Source organism: Chaetomium strumarium (genome assembly GCF_033439665.1).
Source record: "Chaetomium strumarium strain CBS 333.67 chromosome Unknown B0T15scaffold_2, whole genome shotgun sequence".
NCBI lineage: Eukaryota > Fungi > Ascomycota > Sordariomycetes > Sordariales > Chaetomiaceae > Chaetomium > Chaetomium strumarium.
Window position 1 is genome coordinate 3947029 of NW_026944430.1, and position 18377 is coordinate 3965405.

An 18377-nucleotide genomic window follows, 5' to 3' on the forward strand; every position below is an offset into this window, starting at 1 on the left:
CTCGCATGCCGAATCACAGTCGCAGCGAGCGCCTAGAACCAACCATGACGCCTTGCATCATCCGCCGATACGGATACGCAGCCTTGATCAACGTCAAACACCATCTCGGAGAGCTTTCGTCAGCCCAGGTTTCAGTGTTCTATTTGCGCTAACCCCGTGTTTGAGTTACGCAATCTGTTCCCGCGATATCCTCGTTTGGCGGTCTCCCAACAGGTTGGGTGTGAGGTTGCCTAGACTCAGGTTGCGACCCCGCCAAAACTTGGTGAGGCGTCATCGGCACAGGTAGATCAGCTGCCCCTCGGCCAGCACGCCGACCACAAGTCCGACTCGATTCTACGCTCGCCGACACCACCGTCTACCGACAGTTTCCGCACTCGACAACTTCGCCATGTCTGGAATCTGGGGCTGGTTTGGCGGTGGCGCCGCGCAAAAGCGGAAAGAGACGCCGAAGAATGTCATTCTCGACTTGCGGACGAACATGGAAATGCTGCAGAAGCGTGAAGCCCATCTCAGTCGCCAGATCGAGGAACAGGATCAGATTGCGAGGAAGAATGTCAACACGAACAAGACGGGTACGCTCGATGTCTCGATCCCCTTATCGCATCGCTTTGCGACTACGCCGAGATGCTGACCCTGTGTTCTCCCGATAGCTGCGAAGGCGGCACTACGACGCAAGAAGATCCACGAACACAACCTCGAGCAGACGCTGAATCACATTGCGACGATCGAACAGCAGATGAACGCAATCGAGTCCGCGAATATCCACCAAGAGACCTTCATGGCAATGGAGCGAGCGGGCAAGGCTATGGCGACAATACATGGCAAGCTCACGCCGGCCAAGGTTGATGAGACCATGTATGTGCACTGTTCCATATCGCAGCACGGAAGATACAAAGTGAAAGGGTACTGACGGCGCTGGCAGGGATAAACTGCAGGAGTACAACCGGCTGAACGAGGAAATTGCGGAGGCGATAGGCAGCGTCGCATTGGGCCAGCAGGTGGATGACACAGAGTTGGAGGATGAGCTGGAACAGCTACAGCAGCAGGAGCTCGAGGACAAGATGCTAGAGACGGGCCCCCTCCCGGTCGATAATATCCAGCGTCTGCCGGCCGTGGCGAATGGAGAAAGTGAGTCAATTCCGGATTGGGCAATCCCGCTACTTACGAAGCAAATGGTATTAACTTGTTACTAGTCAAAGGGAAGGCCCCTGCCGTCACAGAAGACGACGAGGAAGCAGAGCTCAGGAAACTGCAAGCAGAGATGGCGATGTGAGCCCGAGGGCTTCGCGCATATCATATTGTCTATCGGTCGTGCTTGCTCGGGGGTAAAGGATAATGCCGTTCAATTTTCTATTGTTCCCTTGCATAGGGGTTATTGACTACGCCGGGGCATACACGAAGGTGGCCGGAGGTCAGTGGCGGGAGTTGGCACTGTTTCTCGCATTGGTATCGACAATTGCTTGGAGTGCTGCTCTCTCAAGCGAAGGGCTGGCGTTCTGGGTTTAGGATTTTGATGTAGTTATCAGGGGGCCGCGCCGAGACGTTCAATAGTATCTGACCACATTGCTGTACGCATTCTGCTTAAGACGGGACGAGTACAATCCTTTTCCTTGATCTGCCCATCGCCGGCTTTCGCAGGACTGCAAATATAACCTCAGCCTCGCCACCATTATGGGGAATTTCCGGATGTAGAAAGCACGGAGACCTCTGGCAGCCTGCCTCAACATCTTCCTCGCTACTACGGCGGCCATCCCGAGAGGTCAAAGACTCTCAAGCAAAGCATCAACCCCTCTCACCGACCGTGATTGACGACCCCAGCAGCCTTACCGAAGAGGGGTCGTTTACACCGCCTTTTGCTCATTGGATTGTCAGTCTCGCTTCCTGGTCACCAGGGGAACCAGATCAACAGGCTCCATTTTGGAGTGGAGGCGGCTAACGTTAAACGTTAGTGATGCTCCGGGACGCGTTGTTTGCTGCCGCCGTCCACTTCTCGTTTCACTTCGTGCTTTGTAAGATCAGGTTCTGATTGTTAGTTGTCGTTGCCTCTCGTGACGACTGGCTAGGTGATAGAGAAGTAGTGTAGGTCAATGCGTAGGTGTATGTGGCATGGACCCGTGAAGCCCAGCCTTGCGTCGATGCATGATCCGATCAGATGAGGACCGATCACGGGTACCAGTGACTTTGATCCAGCTGCGGATAGCACAAGGTGATAGGGCGGGGCTGGAGCTTGGCGTGTACCATTACAATTTTCATCAATCTTTGGGTTTCTTTTCTTTCCTCTTTGACGAAGCACCGGGCCCTTCTCGCACGAGTTCTGTGCCTCAGCCAGTATAGTAATGTAGATATGTTCTCAGAGCTGCAAACCATTGGCGAATGTATCTTCATTTCATTCAGTTCTTGCTGAATGTGAGATTCCACCTTGTTGAGATGACAAGATTCAATTCTGCCAGACAACCAGCGAGTTGACCGCCCCGGCTACCCTCGACGTTCGTTGATCAACTGTTAGCGCGCGACATGGATGGAGCTCTTGGTTAGCGCTACTCTGGGCGGTGAGTGGATCTTGAGGAAGTCCACGACCTAACATATCAAATTGCGAGCTGGTTCCCCGCGAACCTGTGCCAAATGATTGTCGGTTTGCCCCTATCACCTCTCCTCTTATCAAAGGTCAGAGAGCCTTTCAGACCTTGGAATCATGCCCAACACCGAGCACACAGAGAGCATCGAAAATTTTCGGGCTGCTTCGCTGGCAGAGGCCCCTTGTCATGCCCCACGTCCCGACCCGGTGCGCCCCACCCAGCTAAGGCACCGTCACGGTTAGACTGGGCCGTCCTGCAGAGAGATCTCCACCAGCAGTCAACCACGTAGCTCACGCGCAGCCATCACGGCAGCTTTGCACCACCGATATCTCCCGGACTCGCTGCTGGACGGGGTGAGAAGAACTTGAAGCCCGGTGCTCCCCTTCATCTCAGGAGTATAATATGGTCTGCTTGACCATCTTCTTGCCCGGCCCAACGAGCCACGTTGGGCCTACTAAGGTCTAGTAACCGAACGAGTGGCATATCTCGACGGCTGGGGAAAGCTCGCCGAGAATGGAACGGTCCCGGGAGCGGCTCAATGGCGGCCCAATGTTGCGCCAATTGCCAGATCTCCAAGGCTTCCGGACCAATAATTGAAGGCGAGGCTCACTCTTACCTCTGATATCCGCTCGTCTGATCAATCAGCAGAGCAGGAGCTCCCGCAAACTTCGCCGCCGCCGGTTGAAAGCAGCCGAGAGACGGTCTGCTGCCCCTCGGCTTGGGTTAGCAGCCTCCCATCTAGGCCATTGTGATTGCTTGCTTGCCTGTCGTGCCCCTTGAGGATTGATTGGGCCGCAGCTTCACCCCGCGTTGTGATGCTGTGATTGATAGGCCTTGATCCAAGTGATTGCTGACTCCGTTGACGTGGCGCCACTGCAACTGTGTGAGCCAATGTCCATCAGCCTCTCCCCGGGTCTCGAGACTCCGCGCATGAAGCCGTTCCTGCGTGGGGTTCAGGATGGTGCTCCGAACGGAGTGTGATTGCCCTGGTGTGTGAGAAACACAATTTGTGCCAAGAATCCACAGCTGGTTTTCACGCAACTGGAAGGAACCTGCCCCTCGGTTCAAGGTTCTCTCTCCAGGGTATCCCCTCCTCAATTGCTCTTCCCCTCGTCCCAATTCTTATCCCAGGACCAAGAAGTGCAACACTGAATGTTAGGGAGCTGTGAAAGTGGGTTTTTTCTTCCTGCATCTGCCATCACAAAAGCTTACCACGCCCCAGGTGTTCCTGCTTGTGAACTTTTGGACACATCCAACCACCGATTCAGGACTGTCACGGCCAACCACAGACCGTGGCACCACCCCAATCTTGCACTTCCTGCTTGCACCCGTAAGCTGTGCATACATTTTATCCTCCCATTCCCAACCCGACCACTGGGCCGTGTTCCAGCCGTCGACCCAATAAACCCCCACCCTTCGCGTCCGGAAGCTCATCTGCCGCCTCCCGGACACAGCAGCGATACCCAACGAAAGGACACAGAGTAGTGCGTATGGAGGAGAATAAAGATACCCCTCAGGTCCTTACCGTCGAGATCCCCTCCGACAAGGCAGAGGTCGACGTCCCACAAGTATGAGCATCCCAGGTGAAGATGTCGAGTTCGGCCCCAACTGGGCGAACCTTCATTGGTCCCAGGCCCAATATGACCACATCCAGTTCGCCGATTTTAATAATGTGCAGGTAGCCCAATATGGGGAAGTTAAGTATTTCCAGCCGACAGACTCGGAGGACGAGAATGCGCCTGAGGTAAACGGTGAGAGTAAGTCTGGTTAATGCCCCTTTGTTGTCCCGCCCGCAATGGGAGAAGGAGTAAAAGATAAAGAAGTGTGGTTACTGACAGGCTTTCTCAGACGGAGAGCAAAAGAAGCCCGGGGAGGATGCCGAAGAGCCGGTAGAGGAGGGTGCGTCTGCTACAAGTGCCGCAGCTAAGAAGAAGGCGAAGAAGAAGGCAAAAGAAAAGGCAAAGAAGGCCGCCAAAGCAGCCGAAAAGGCCGCAGACCCCACGCCGGCGCCGGCGCCTGCTCCCGAGGCTGAGCCTGAGCCTGAGCCGAAGGAGGAACCGGAGGAGGCGACATCATCCGGCGGAAAGAACAAGAAGAAGAACAAGAAGAAGAAGGACAAGAAAAAGGAGATGCCGGAATCACCCTCCCCGTCCAGCCCGGCCGACGAGCCGACCCCCGCTCCTCCGGTGGCCGACGCAGACAAGGCTGAGGAAGCGAAGCCTAGTGAACCAGAGCCCGTATCTGTTGAGAGCCAGTCAACAGAGCAGGCCAGGGAACTGGCTGAGTCTCAACCCAGCGAAGCCGCTGTCGAGCAACAAACTTCTGAGGCTAAGGCTTCCGAGGAAGAGAGTCAATCACCTGCTGAGGAGCCGGCAGCGGCAGAGAAGCAGGATGGATCGCCGTCTACCGAGCCTGAGGCTGCGGCTGCGAAGGAGGAGTCCACTCCTGCAGTTACGGAGGAACCAGCTGCTCAGGTAACGGAGGAGCCGCCCGCCGAGATCGCTGCCGAAAGCGAAAAGCCTTCTGAGGACGCACCCGTCCCTAAGTCTGAGTCAGAGGAGGTCCAGAAGCCTTTGGAAGCTGCTGCCCAACCAGAGGCAGAGGCCGAAGCTGAGGCGAAAGCCCAAGAAGATGCCGAGGAGCCCCCAGCTGCAGAGCCAGAGATGGCCAAGGCAGAGGACGCGGCTCAGGGCGACGTGAAGGTGGAGGAGCAAACCGCGGCCGCTCCCAAACCCGAGACTGCCGCCGAAGCTGAAACCGCCCCCGAAGCTGAAGCTGTTCCGGCTGCCGAGACTGCTCCCGAGTCTGTCGTTGCTCAAGCCCAGGAGACACCGGTTCCTGAGCCCGATACCCAGGCCAAGGAAGTCGAGGCCTCCGTGCCCGGTCCTAGCAACGACGCGAAGGAAGAGCCAATACCCACGGTCGAGGCCGAAGAGGAGCCCACTCCTCAGCCCCAGGATGAGCCTGCTCCTCAGCTTGATGTCGTCGAAGACTCAAAGGCCGAGCCGGATGCCGCAGTCGAAGCAAGCGCTGCTGCTCCGGAGGATTCCCCAGCTCCGGCGGAGGCGCACGAAACTACTAAAGAGCCCGCGGACGAGGCCGCTGCCTCGGACCCAGCTGAGAAGCCAACTGAGCAGTCAACCGAGCCTGGGCCGTCAGCCGATGACGTGCCGCCTCCGGTAACAGAGCTTGACACCGTGTCAAAAGAGGATTCGATGCCCGACGATGCACAGGAGGCAGCAACCGAGAAGGAAGCTGAGGTCGCTGCTGAGGTCAAGCCCGAAGCTGCCTCCGAGCCTGCTGCCGAGGAAGGGGCGGTTGAGGCGACGACAGCCGAGAAGTCTGATGGGCCAACGGACGAACAGGCCGAGGTTCCAGCTCCAGCCGCCGCTGCGGAGAACGATGCTTCGACCGAGCCCGAGGCTGCCGAAGAAATTAACAAAGCTGGACCCGAGGTCCCTTCTGCCGAGGAACCTGCGCCCCAAGCTGCTGAGGCTGTCGAGCAAGACAGGTCCGAGGAGGCTGAGAAGCCTGCTGAGACGACCGGTGACAAGAGCGCAGAAGAGAAGCCCGCTGTTGCTGAGCCCGCGGAAGAGGCTAGCGCTCCTGAAGTATTACTAAGGTCCATTCCCATCACGAAATGCTCATGGCACTAATGTATCGCAGGTAACTGCCGAGGCTGAGGTGGCAGCGGAAAGCAGCTCTCCGCAACGCGATACACAGGAATTTGCCGAACCTGAGGCCGAGGCTGCCGATAAGGCCAACGAAGAGGTTTCCAAACCTGAAGACGAGGTCCAGGAGCCTCCTGCGGAGGACAAGACCGAGATTTCTGCAGCCGACGAGGCCCAAGCGAATGACGCCACGCAGGCAGAGGATAACGTGGCGGCCAAAGCCAGCAGCACTGAGCCTGCACCTACTGAGAAGGCGGCAAGCGAGGCTCAAGAACTAAGGCCCGAGGAGGCTGACGAAAAGGAAGAATCTTCTCCCGCTGTTGCCGAGGAGGTTGCCGAAGCTACACCAGAACCGGCGCCGGCGACAGAGCAGGTTGTGTCTGAGCCAGCTGAGGAAACCAAAGTCGAGCCTGTCGAAGAATCCAAAGCTGAGCCCGTTGAGGAGGCCAAGGTCGAGTCTTCTGATGTGCAGCAGCCTGAACAGGCCGGTAAGACCGAAGCAGAGGCTGCGGAGGCCCCCACAGCTGAGGTTAACACTGAGTCCGCGGAAGAGGCCGAAGCCGAACCCACCGAGGAGGTTAAGGCCGAGTCTCCTGACGAGCACCAGCCTGAATCGGCAGAAGAAACCAAAGCAGAGACCGCGGCGGAGTCCAAACCTGAGCCTATTGCGGAGGTCAAGGCAGATGCTACTGAGGCCAGCGCTGAGCCTGATCAGACAAAGCCTGAACCTGTCGATCCAGAGGCCAAGAAAGCTGACGCTGCCGAGGTCAACGCCGAACCCGCAGAAGATGCCAAAGCCGAACCCGCCGTGGAGGTTAAGTTTGAGTCTCCTGAACCGACCGAGGACGCCAAAGCAGAGACTGCAGAGGAACCCACCCCAGAACCGACTGGAGAGGTCGAAGCTGAGGTGAAGGCTGAGCCTACGGAGGATTCCAAGACCGTCCCCACCGAAGAGCAGAAGCCTGAGCCCGCCGAGGAGACCCCAGCAGAAGCCACAGCGGAGGCCGAGCCGGAAACCGTCGAGGAGGCGGAGGCCAAGCCTGCGGATGAAGTCAAGGTTGAGTCCGCTGAGGAGACCAAGGCCGAAATCCCAGTTCAGGCCGAGGCTGAGCCGGCTCAACAGACTCACGCCGAGCCTGCCGAAGAGGCTGAGGCTGAGGTTAAGGTTGAGGCGGTCGAAGAAGCCACCGCTGAGGTCAGAGACAAGGCCTCTCAGCAACCTGAGGCTGCCCCTACCCCCGAAGCGAAGGACGAAGCGGAAGCTGAGCCCGTCGAGGACACCAAGGTCGAAGCTGCTACAGTGACGATGGCTGAACTGGCGGAGGACAAGCCTGAACCTGCTGAGGAAGCGCAGGTTGAGAGCACCGAGGCTGTTGCCGAGGCTGCCGAAGAGACCAAGGCTGGACCTGAGGAAGTCAAAGCTGAAGCTGCTGAAGAGACGAAGGTCGAGTCCGCCCAGGACGTCAAGACTGAGCCGACGGAGGCTGAGTCTCTAACTGCTGAGGAAGCCAAGCTTGAGACTACCGAGGCTAATGCTGAGGTCCTCGAAGAGGTCAAGGCTGAAGCTGAGGAGATTAAGGCTGAAGCTGCTGACGTGGCTAATGTTGAGCCTACTGAGGAAACCAAGACTGAGCCGGTTGAGGAGTCCAAACCAGTCGAGGATGGACACGCCGAACCTGCAGAGGCGAAGTCAATCACTGAATTCGGGACTGAGGCGGAAACCAAAACCGAGGCTGCTCACGAGCCTACTTCTGACGCTGCCAAGGCCAATGCGGCGGAAGAGCCGACCGAACCCGCAAAGGCCGAGCCCGCTCAGGAAAACGCGACCGAGACCGCAACGGCCCAACCCACTCCGGAAGCCCAACCTGTCCCAGCCGACGAGGCCACGGCGGCCCCTACCGATGATACAACGGTACCGCCGGCTGCGGAGGCCGCCGCCGAACCGGCTGAGAAGGTTGAGGTAACGCCTACGGAAGAGCCCGCGCCCATCGAAGAAGCTAATCCTGAGCCCGCTGAAGAGCCCGAGGCTGAGCCTGTCGCGGAAGCCAAGCCCGAGACTGTCGAGGAGTCAAAACCTTCTTCTGCCGATGATAACGCAAACATCGAGGCAACTGCCGCTCCAGCTGCCGAGGGAGAGTCCCAGCCAGAGCCAAACCTTGAGACTGTCAAGGCACAGGCGGACGAGTCCGAGCCTACTGATGGGTGGAAGCCCGAGCCCGCCGGAGAGCCCAGACTCGGAATCACCGAGGAGTCCAGTGCTGAGCCAGCCAAGCCCGATGTCGAGACAGCGAGCGCTGCAGCCGCCAGCGAAGAAGAGCCAGCACCTGAAGCTGTCCAGGTACAGGCGGTCCAACCCGAGCCTAGAGAGCTTCTGAAGCCTGAGCCTGTTGGAGAGACCAAGCCCGAGGCGGACAAGGTTGATGTCGAGGCGGCTGCTGAGGTCACGAAGGAAGAACCCCAGCCGGAGCCAGCACCTAAGACTGCTGAGGAACAGGCGGCAGAGCCTGAGCTTGTTGAAGAGGTCAAGCTTGATGATGTTGAGGCGACCAACGCTGAAGTCCCTAAGGACGAGCCACAGCCGGAACCGACTCCTGAGCCTGTCCTTGAGCAGGCGGCCGAGTCCGAGGCAGCGCAGACGACCGCTGCGGAGGAGCCTGCCGCAATCGCCGAAATGGCTGCGGCTAGCAGGTCTGAGGAGGCTGTGGCCCGTGGAGTGGCAGCTGCGGAGGCCCAGAGAGTCGAAGAGAAAGAAGCAGAGACAGCCAAGGATGATGCTCCCCGTGACCTGGTCCAAGAGGAGAAGTTGGAACGGAACGACACAACCACCGGAGCTGACGGACCCCCCAAGAAGGCCGAGGCGGCACAGGACGATGAGAGCAAAGACACGGTTGCTCCGACTCCCAGTGAGCACAAGGTGGCTGCGAGGAAGGCTACAGGTGAGGCACACCCAGTATTGCTTGATACCCCCGGTGGCAGTGGCATTGCAGGACAGGAGGCTTCAGAATGCATTTCACAACCAACGGACACGGACTTGGACTTGCGACTTTCGGATGGCCATGATACCCAGGAGACAAATTTGGTGACCGCAACAACGATTGCGAGTAATGATACCCCTGATACCCTTGATACCCCCAACCAACTTAATACTGGTAATGCGGTTGGAAATAATGAGCACGACACGGAGACGAGGCCGGACAAAGCGCAGGGCGCTTCTAATCCTGAAGGCATGGCGTACAGCGAACCAGCTGTAAGTCTTCCCCGGTGAAGGTCATATTGCGTCTTTGTTTGATCAAGATTTACTGACCATGCGGCAGGAACTCGCAAACGGCACTGCCCAAGGAAACACTTCTGAAAAAGCTACCGAGGACCTTCCGGCTGAGCAACTTGACGCCGAGTCTCGGGATGTTTCACTTTCGAAGACTGATGTCGCGGCTCTCGGGGCGTCAGCGCAGCAGGAAGAGCAAGCTCAGGAGGTTTCTCTGGAGGAGCAAGCGCCTGCTGAGGAAGCCAAGGCAGGCTCTTCGGATGCGCCAGCGGAGAACGAGCCAACTATCATCGCTGCGGAGGCCAGCCCGGCCGACGACACCACCCAAGGACCCGATGCTGCAGAGTCTACAGCGCAGGTGTCGGATGCGAAGAGTGCTGAGGAGCCAACCTCTGAGGTTGTCCAGCCTGCTCCTGATGTAGCTGAAGGGGCATTGGCTCAGGAAGCGCCGGCCCCCGTCGAAGAAATCCAGCAGAACGCCTCTGCTAAAGAACCGGAACCCGTCGTCGAACCTGCCGCCGCCAAAGTCCAAGCCGTCGCCGAGGTTGTCCCTGCTACGGAAGAGCTGGGCCCTGTTGTCGAGCCTCCTGTTCCTGAGCCTGCCCAGGCCGAGGGCCACATGCAAGCCGCTGCTGCCAAGGCCACGGAAAGCGCCGATGAGCCTACCAAGGCCGAGGAAGCTCTTGAAACCGATAAGCCTACCCAAGTTGAGGAGCCGGCGAGTACTGACAAGCTAGCGGTGGCCGAAGACCCCGTTCTCATCACAGAGCAGCCAAGCGACATACCCGAGTCCCTTGTTTCTCAGGACACGACTACTAGTGAACGAGAGCCCATCCAGGGACCCACGACACAGGACACAGAGGTAACCCGGGCCTCAAGCCATGTTCCTGACGCGGACAAACCCGTTCCTGAGACCTCCTCGGAAGAGTACGTCATGGTCGAGGCGAGCTCACTCCCCCCTTCGGAGTACGACCCGCGAGAGACGAGCCTCTCTCTGCAGACAGAGACCACCTACCCGCTGCCGACCGACACCACTGTTACGCTGCCCACGGAGACGTCGGTCTCACTTCCCGATGGCGCGAAGGAGGTATTGGGCCTCAGGGAAGATGCCGCAACCGCTGATGATGATTCACACGAGAAGAAGGTTGCGATTGGCGCGGGCGTAGCGGGCGTCGTGGGTGTTGCCGCTGCCGCTGCCCTTGTTGCGCACAATCTGCCTTCCTCTGACGAGCCAGGCCTACCGGCGACGGTGGCGCGCCTTGAGGAGTATGCGGCTAAGCTTGAGAAGTCTAAGCCTTCGGAGGAGACCCTTGCTGAGGAGATCCCTGGAGAAGGGGCCAAATGGTCCGAGACATTGCCATCGGGTGAGCCGACCGAGCAAGCTAGATCGGTTGCCACAGCGGAGTCCTCCCAGGTTGTGGTGGACAAGGCAGTCCCGCTCTCCGAGTCCTTCCACGTAGTGCACAAGGACGCGCCAGCCCAGGAAGAAGCGGCGAGTGGTGAAGATAAGAAGACGGCTTCTTCTGAGGATGGTGAGGAATCTGCTGAGCGGCCCGCTGTTGCTGGCGTAGTTGATGAGGAGAAGACGATGACTGACGATGGCTCTCTGGTTGCCTCAAGACCGACAACCGAAGGAACAGGACCGCAACCCCAGCCCCAAACCGGACCCGGACCCGGCCGCCCCGGCCCCGAAGAAGAGCTCGTTCTGGACTTCCGCGTCCCCACTCCTGGTGTCACTCTTCCTGACCTCGACGATCCTGTGGCTAAACAGCTAAGCCGGATGCGCAGCCTGCGCCGACAGCGGAGGAAGACCATCAAGCAGGCCGAGGAGATGGTGGCTGCCGCTGTGGTCCTCTACGCCACCGCCCAGGCCCTTAGTCCGCCAGGAAGCCCGAGACTTGCCAGTCCAGTTCCCGATGTCCTTGGTTCGCCCGAAATGCATTCTGCTGACGTGAAGGGGAAGGGGAAGGAGAAGGAGGTTGCGATGCCCGTCCTGTCTCTCCAGGATCCACCGGCCGAGGACGAGCAGGGCAGGGGCAGAGCCAGGTCGAGAGATCTTCTTGATCCTGTTGCTGACCTTTCAGTAGACAAGGCCAGAGAGCCGCTCAAGGCCGAGGATGCCAGGGTAGCCCACAGCAGTTCCAGACGCCACAGCCACCACTCTTCGCGCCATCGGTCTCACCACCGTGACAGCCGTGATGGGAGCAAGGACGACGGCTCCAGACGCTCACACCGTTCTCGAGCGGACAGCTACGCGTCGGTTCGCTCGCGCGGCGAGGATGAGCCTCCCCCGCGCACCCCCACCCGAGAGGACGGCGGCTTCTCCGAGCACAGGAGCAGCCCGCACTCCCGAAGACACCACTACCGCACCCCAGAGGAACAAGCCGCTCACGAAAGGCGCAAGGAAGAGCGGCACCGTGCCCGCGAGCTCGAGAAGGCCAAAGACGGCGGAGCGCCCAGTTCGCCAGCCAAGGCCGACAAGGACAGCAAAGATTATTCGGCCGCGCGCGACCGTGACCGTGAACGGTCTGAGCGCTCCGAGCGGTCCTCACACTCCCATCACCGGCACAGCTCCCGCCGCCACAGCCACAGCCGCACGAGCATGGAGCCGCAGCCGCCATCCAAGACCGAGCTATCGCCGCCGTCGCCAGTAGCCAGCAAGAAGTTCTTCGACATCAAAAACGGCCAGAGCGTGCTCGAAGTCAATTTTGGTTCCTCATCCACCAAGGAGTCTGCCCTTCCGCTCCCCATCCCTCTGCCGTCTGCCTCGTCATCTTCGACGACCAAAGCCGCAATACCTCCTCCTCCTCCTCCTTCCTCCAGCGGTGGGGAGAGGGAGCAGCTTCTCAGGCGTTCCAGTACGACGCGCAGCATGGGCAGGGTGCGCAGATCGGAGGACCGCATCCCGCGCAGGGAGGAAGAGCCTCTGCCCACCACCACCACCACCACCACCACTGCTGCTGCTGCTGCTGCTACGACCAAGTCCAGCCGGGATAGAGACAGAGACAGAGACAGAGAAAGGGAACACAAGCACAAAGGGTCGACCGCAACAGCAGGACGTGCATCCGTGGGCGAGGCAGAGGCAGCAGGCGGGTCGGGGTCATCGTCCGGCGGGGATGGGTCGGACGCGCATGCGGCGCATCGGGCCAAGAGGCTGGAGAAGAGGGAGAGGGCCAGGGAGAAGGAGCAGTCCAAGGGCGGGCTCAGGGGTGTTATCAAGAAGCTTTTTGGTGGGAGTGGGTGAATGTGAATGCAATCAACAAGGGAATGAACGAAAAGAGAGAGGTTGGGCCTGGGGCTGGACTGGTGGGGTTGAGGGCAGTTCATATGCGGACTGGGGGGTCTAACGTTGTGCGCAGGTTGACACGGGAGGCGGGAGGATGGATGATGGTGATGATGTGATGAATACTCTTCTCTTCTCTTGTTTCTGTTGTGACAAGTTATGAGTCTTATGATGGGTCGATAGCCTGTATGGACGGACGCTCACGCATGAGTGTGGATGTATGGGCTAAGGCCGGGAATCATGGTACTACGTATCAAGGTGTGTGGATGGGTGGCTTGGTTGTGGTTCATTGGTGCCTACCTAGTGTTCTCTTTCCGCGCTTCTTTCTGCCGGACAGCCATGGCATTCTGATGACATGACAAGGGGTTGTTACGTGTACCATGTTTTATTCGACAGTTATGGTATCACGATGAGCGGAAAACGACGAGGTTGCTTCTTCGATGCTATCCCCGGCCTCCGGACCGAAATGGTCTCCACTTGACCGAGATGGTATCCACTCCTTCGACCTGCGCCCTCTTCATCCTTCAAAGATCCGAGCCGGGTGAGTGGTCGTCCGGGCGGTCCGGCATTAGTATCCGAGAAGAGGGGTTTACATACAACTCATGCCGTCAGGTAAGCTTCTTCATGCGCAATTACCGGCATTGTTGCGGCGGCCCGCGGAATCCGACCACTTCAAGAGGAAGAAGGTTGGGGTCACGGTTGCTGCCAGAGCCACCGCCAAGCATATATGCATACGTCTCCCGTTCCTACCCTGCCCCTTTGTTGTTGTTGTCGCTGTTGCCCTTGCTTTCCATTGATAATCAACGGGCTCGGACTTATGCGGGGGTGCGAGCTCCGACGGCTCCGGAAGTCAGCAATCCTCCTCTGCAGTCCGCCGGAATGCGACTCTGCGGGTGTATTTGTTGTACTAACTTGTACATGGGCAATGCATGGCATCCAATCACCAAGCTGCAATTACCAAACCGGGGGGAAGGGGGAGGCGCCTCCTTACCACCACCTTACCAGTACAACCTTGTTTACATTAAGGGCGGCTGAGAGCGGGATACTACTGTGTGGTAATGGGTAGTGTATGAGGTGGCCAGCGAGGCAGTGCTGACGAAAAATGCTGGCGGTGTACGGATTGCTGTGACTCTGTGAGAGGTCAGGGTGGATGGGGAGCTTGCGTGTCAAGGCAGATCTACCAGATTCCTTTCAACAGCAGATCACTTGGAACTCGGCATCCCCCCCTGTCTGTTACAAACATACGTTACTGTACAGACATGGGCTCGGTTGTGAATATTATAAAAGCATGGTGACGGTGAGTGCAGTGGAATGGGCTGTCCTTTATATCTCCCCGGGGGTCTCTGGCATCAAGCACAGCTTCAGCATACCATCTCTCCCGACCTACTCCCTGACTCGGACGCACCGCCATCACTACTAGCTCATTGTCCTCATTGTCCAATATGAAGGCCGCCTCAGTCCTCTCTCTCGCCGTGTTCGCGGCCGGTGCATATGGGACGCCTTCGAGTGATCTGTTCGAGCAGTGGGAAAAGCCCGGGGCCTCGGACGGTGAGTACTATGATAAACATATTGCTTTAGTTCCTTTTTTTGGCCTCCTTTCCTTGTTTACGCTTAGAGCAGAGAGCTGACAAAAGATATGACGGGATAATCAACAGTCCGTGGCCCATGCCCCTTCCTGAACACGTTCGCCAACCACGGTTTCCTGCCTCGGTCGGGCAAGTACATCACGGAGAAGGACTTGACCAACGCCCTGTCCAATGCTGTCAACATCGAGGCGAGCGCCGCACAGTTCCTGTTCGACTTTGCCGTGGGCACGAACCCGGAGCCCAATGCCACCTGGTTCTCGCTGGACCACCTCACTCGCCACAACGTGCTGGAGCATGATGCCAGTCTGTCGTATGTGTTTTTTTTTCTTTTTTCTTTTTTTTTTCGTTTTTTTTCTTTTCTTTTCCCCCCTGATACAACCAGTGCTTGGTTTTTGTTAGAGCCAGTTCACTGATGGAAGAGATGTATCTAAATACTAGTCGCGTCGACAACTACTTCGGACACGCCGACGTCTTCAACGACAAGGCCTTCGCCGAGACACGCTCGTACTGGGGGGACGTGGTTGATGTCCAAACCGGTACTGCTGCTATCGTAGGGCGCATCAAGACCTGCAACGCGACCAACCCGCAGTTCTCCCTGTCCGAGCTCGGTTTCGACTTCATCCTCGGCGAGACAGTCGCGTTCATCTCCATCCTGGGCGACGCCGAGAAGTTCACGGTCGACACACGCCGTGTGGAATATCTCTTCAGTGAGTACTACCTTAATTGCCCTGCTCCCTCCCCCCTCCTCGGTGATAATACTACAAACCTGTCAATGGGGGGATGGATGACTTACATTTTTTTCCCTCTCTCCCTCTCTCCCTCATCAGAGAACGAACGCCTCCCGACCGAGCTGGGCTGGAAGAGACCGGACGCGCCGTTCGGCGAGACCAAATTGTTCGAGGGCATCCAACTCCTCCGCGCCGAGTACCTGAAGAGGACGGGCACGAACTCCACCATCGTGCCGCCTCCGGCCAAGCGCAGTCTGAGATACCTGGGCCGGGTCAGCCGGGGCGGCGCGCGCGTGTTCTAGGCTGGTCGTACGCGGTAGTGGCCCTCCCCAAAAAGGAAGGGGGAGGGGGAGGGGAGTGGGTTGTGGTAAGACGACGGTACTGTATCGATTGGCTATGAGAGGAAAGAGTTGACGCTCATGTCATACGAATACAACACTACTACCTATTTACCCATTGCGCTCTCTCATACCTATTCTGGTGGATGTGCAGGCCTTAAACAGGAAGCCCCTCCCTCTTCTGCACTGATTCTCGAGTAAGCGGTCAGCCTCATTTATTGGTCGTACAAACAATGACCACTACATATCACTATCTTAGTAACCCCAAGATCCGGTGGTCAGCCTCACAGATGTGAGTTCGACTCGTCACTCAAGCCACGTGTCGAATGACCAATACCCGGACGTGGCGTACTGTTGTTTGCATGCGCCCTCCCGTCTCACTGGCGGTACCACAATTGATACGACAATCAATGATTTGAGCACATTCACTCAACAGAAACTGGTTCCCAAAGGCGGATGCAATAAGGACTAACTATCCTACGGAATTCCGACCGAGAACACGGATATAACAATGGAGATCGGGTTGGAACGACCCTTGACCCCTGATGACTCTCACGCCCCGACGATGGTCGGCCCAGTGGACGAGTTCGGCTTCTTCTTGCGAGACAAACAAACCGATCTAGACACGGCGAACGCCGAATCCAGCGGACTAACAAGTCAGGAGCAGAGCGAAGAAATTAGGTCTTCTGTCAGGAAAAAATGACGGGACGGCGGTCGGGCAAGACCGGGGCTTGATGCCCCGTGGAGCACATGGCCTGATGGCTCGCGGCCCGGTCGACCAGTTTGGTTTCTTCTTGCGCGATGCAGGAAGGGACTCGGATCCGGCGAGTGCCCACAAACGCTCCCACCACCACCACCACCACCAACAACAACAACAACAGAGCGAAGACTTTTCATGCGTACATCAACCAGGAGAGAACGAACGGGCGGCCGGGCAGAAGCCGTGTGCCGTGCTCGATGGACCACAGGGTACAGCGACTTTGGGAAAGAAGAACCCAGACCAGGAAGTCATCCAGCCAGCGGCCGACGTGCCCAGCCTCTCTGCGGACGAGTTGCTGCAGCAAACGCCGACCCGATCTCAAGATGCAGCCGCGAACAGTCCTCTGCAGCAGCCCCAGCTCCCCGCACTTCCACCCCTACCAGGCCTCCCTCTTCTCCCAGAAATGATCACCGAGGACCACGAGATGCTGCTGATAAGAACCTCGAGTTCCTTGGCCTGGGCGGTAGCGGCTACGTGTACAAATGTGCCGGCGGCTTCGCATGCAAGGTGCTGGCCACGCAGCGAGAGGTCGACTTCATGAAGGCGGCCGGCGACTGCTCCGCCGCGCCGCTCAGTCGCGTCATGGGCAAGGTAGACGGCGGCGTCTTGGTGCCGTGCGGGCTCATTATGGAGCTTGCGACGCCTTTCCAGTTCAAGCTCGTGCCGGCCGACGAGCGCAGGGCCGTCATGGACGAGATGGTCGGCCTCGTCGAGCGTCTCCACGGGCCCGAGTTCGGCATCGTCCACGGCGACATCAAGCCGGCCAACCTCCTGCGGTGCCGCGACGGCAGGCTCCGACTGTGCGATTTCGACTCGGCTCGGTTCGTCGCCGACGAGGAGGCCGAGGGATGGGAAGCCTTCATCAGTGATCGGTACTTGGCCCCGAGCCGCGGCTTTCCCGATTACGGGCCGCCGACGGTTCTTGATGACGATTATGCCTTCGCAAGCTCCGTCTGGGAGCTGTTTACGGGGAAGGACGCTTTCATAGACGAGGATATGGAGGACGTCCTGAGAGAAGGCAGGACAGTCGATCTGGACGAGCTGGAGGATGACGAGATCCGCGACTTTGTGCGTAAGCGGCTACGAGACGGCGGCGCAAAGGTCTAATAAGCGCCGAAAAGATGCCATCGGGCCAATTGTGTCAATTGGAGGTCGGCCCCATGGATATACTCAGGTACGGTTTCTCCAAGAACATCTTTGGCGTCCCTCGTTTTGCCCCTGAATTCTGAATACCTACCCGGGGTACCCACGTGTTCTATATACTAGTAGTACGTAAAAGTCTCAGCTTAGGAACTCTTCACGGTGTCTGCTCTTGCTGTTCATTCTTAGTGCTCCGTACATGTTTTCGACGGAAGTCCCTTTAGTTGGAGAGCAAGCAAGAGCATCACGTCCATGATACAATAGTACCCGCGATATGTTGGCAGGCACAATCCATACAACATCGGGCCGATGGAATTGCGAGAAGTTCGTCTACGTCGATTTTTAGGCTATACCATACCTTCACACTCTCCACATTGATCCCGGCGGAGAACCTTTGATATTGAACACCGAAAGAGATAGACCTCAGGAGTCAGAAGAGCTATAGTTGACGAAGGAGGGTTAGGATCCATGCAGCCCTACTACAGTACTCTTTTAGGAAGGCGTGCCAAAACCGTGGGACAGTCAATGGGACACTCTTTGAAGAACGCGTCCCCCAACTCTCGCCTGTAGTTCCTCAGCTTCTAACACAACTTCGGCCAACAGCTTTGACGAGCTTCACGAGCTAGAACTAGATCAGATATCCCATCATAAAACGGCACTCCAAGCTTGCTTTCTCCAGAGCACCGCGTTGATGCCCGGCATGCTCAAAGATCCCAGCACGCCGCTCGCGGGCTTGGACGCTGCCCAGGCCGTGATACGCAGCGAACAGCGAGCCCGTAGCTCCAAAACCAAGCCTCTGTCGACCAGGAAGGCGGCCGAGCTATACGGCGTCTCCAAATCTTCCGTTGCGCGGCACGTGAAGTCGCTTCGAAAAACCGGCTTGCCTTTCTGTTCGCCTCGCCCCAGAGGGCGGCCGCGCGGATCCAAGAACCCCAGGAAAGAGTGCCCCACCAACAGCCCCCCAAGTAAAAGTTCCCGCTCTGCGCACACCACTGGCAGCAGCAGCAGTGGCAGGTCGGGGCAAAAAAAC

General features: G+C 58.0%; 4 protein-coding genes across 4 annotated transcripts; all 4 read left to right on the forward strand.

Annotated features, from left to right (window-relative positions):
- Positions 1-388: 388 nt before the first annotated feature.
- Positions 389-1273, forward strand: B0T15DRAFT_391683 (Snf7-domain-containing protein; the record flags this gene model as incomplete). The annotated part of the gene is made up of 4 exons (XM_062864600.1): positions 389-572; positions 651-855; positions 923-1128; positions 1194-1273. The coding sequence occupies 4 exons, from the start codon at positions 389-391 to the stop codon at positions 1271-1273; spliced, it is 675 nt and encodes a 224-aa protein (XP_062724753.1).
- A 2873-nt stretch (positions 1274-4146) lies between these two features.
- On the forward strand, positions 4147-13060 carry B0T15DRAFT_551351 (uncharacterized protein; the record flags this gene model as incomplete). Its single annotated transcript, XM_062870269.1, has 4 exons — positions 4147-4333; positions 4425-6187; positions 6243-9494; positions 9562-13060. 4 exons carry the CDS (start codon positions 4147-4149, stop codon positions 12754-12756), a joined length of 8397 nt encoding a protein of 2798 aa, XP_062724754.1. The 3' UTR covers positions 12757-13060.
- Positions 13061-14034: 974 nt separating this feature from the next.
- Positions 14035-15877, forward strand: B0T15DRAFT_124467 (Chloroperoxidase). The gene is made up of 3 exons (XM_062861682.1): positions 14035-14343; positions 14451-14691; positions 14820-15877. The coding sequence occupies exons 1-3, from the start codon at positions 14238-14240 to the stop codon at positions 15409-15411; spliced, it is 939 nt and encodes a 312-aa protein (XP_062724755.1). The 5' UTR covers positions 14035-14237; the 3' UTR covers positions 15412-15877.
- Positions 15878-17676, forward strand: B0T15DRAFT_124402 (kinase-like domain-containing protein). Its single transcript, XM_062861680.1, has one exon. The coding sequence runs from the start codon at positions 16343-16345 to the stop codon at positions 17312-17314; it is 972 nt and encodes a 323-aa protein (XP_062724756.1). The 5' UTR covers positions 15878-16342; the 3' UTR covers positions 17315-17676.
- Positions 17677-18377: the final 701 nt, after the last annotated feature.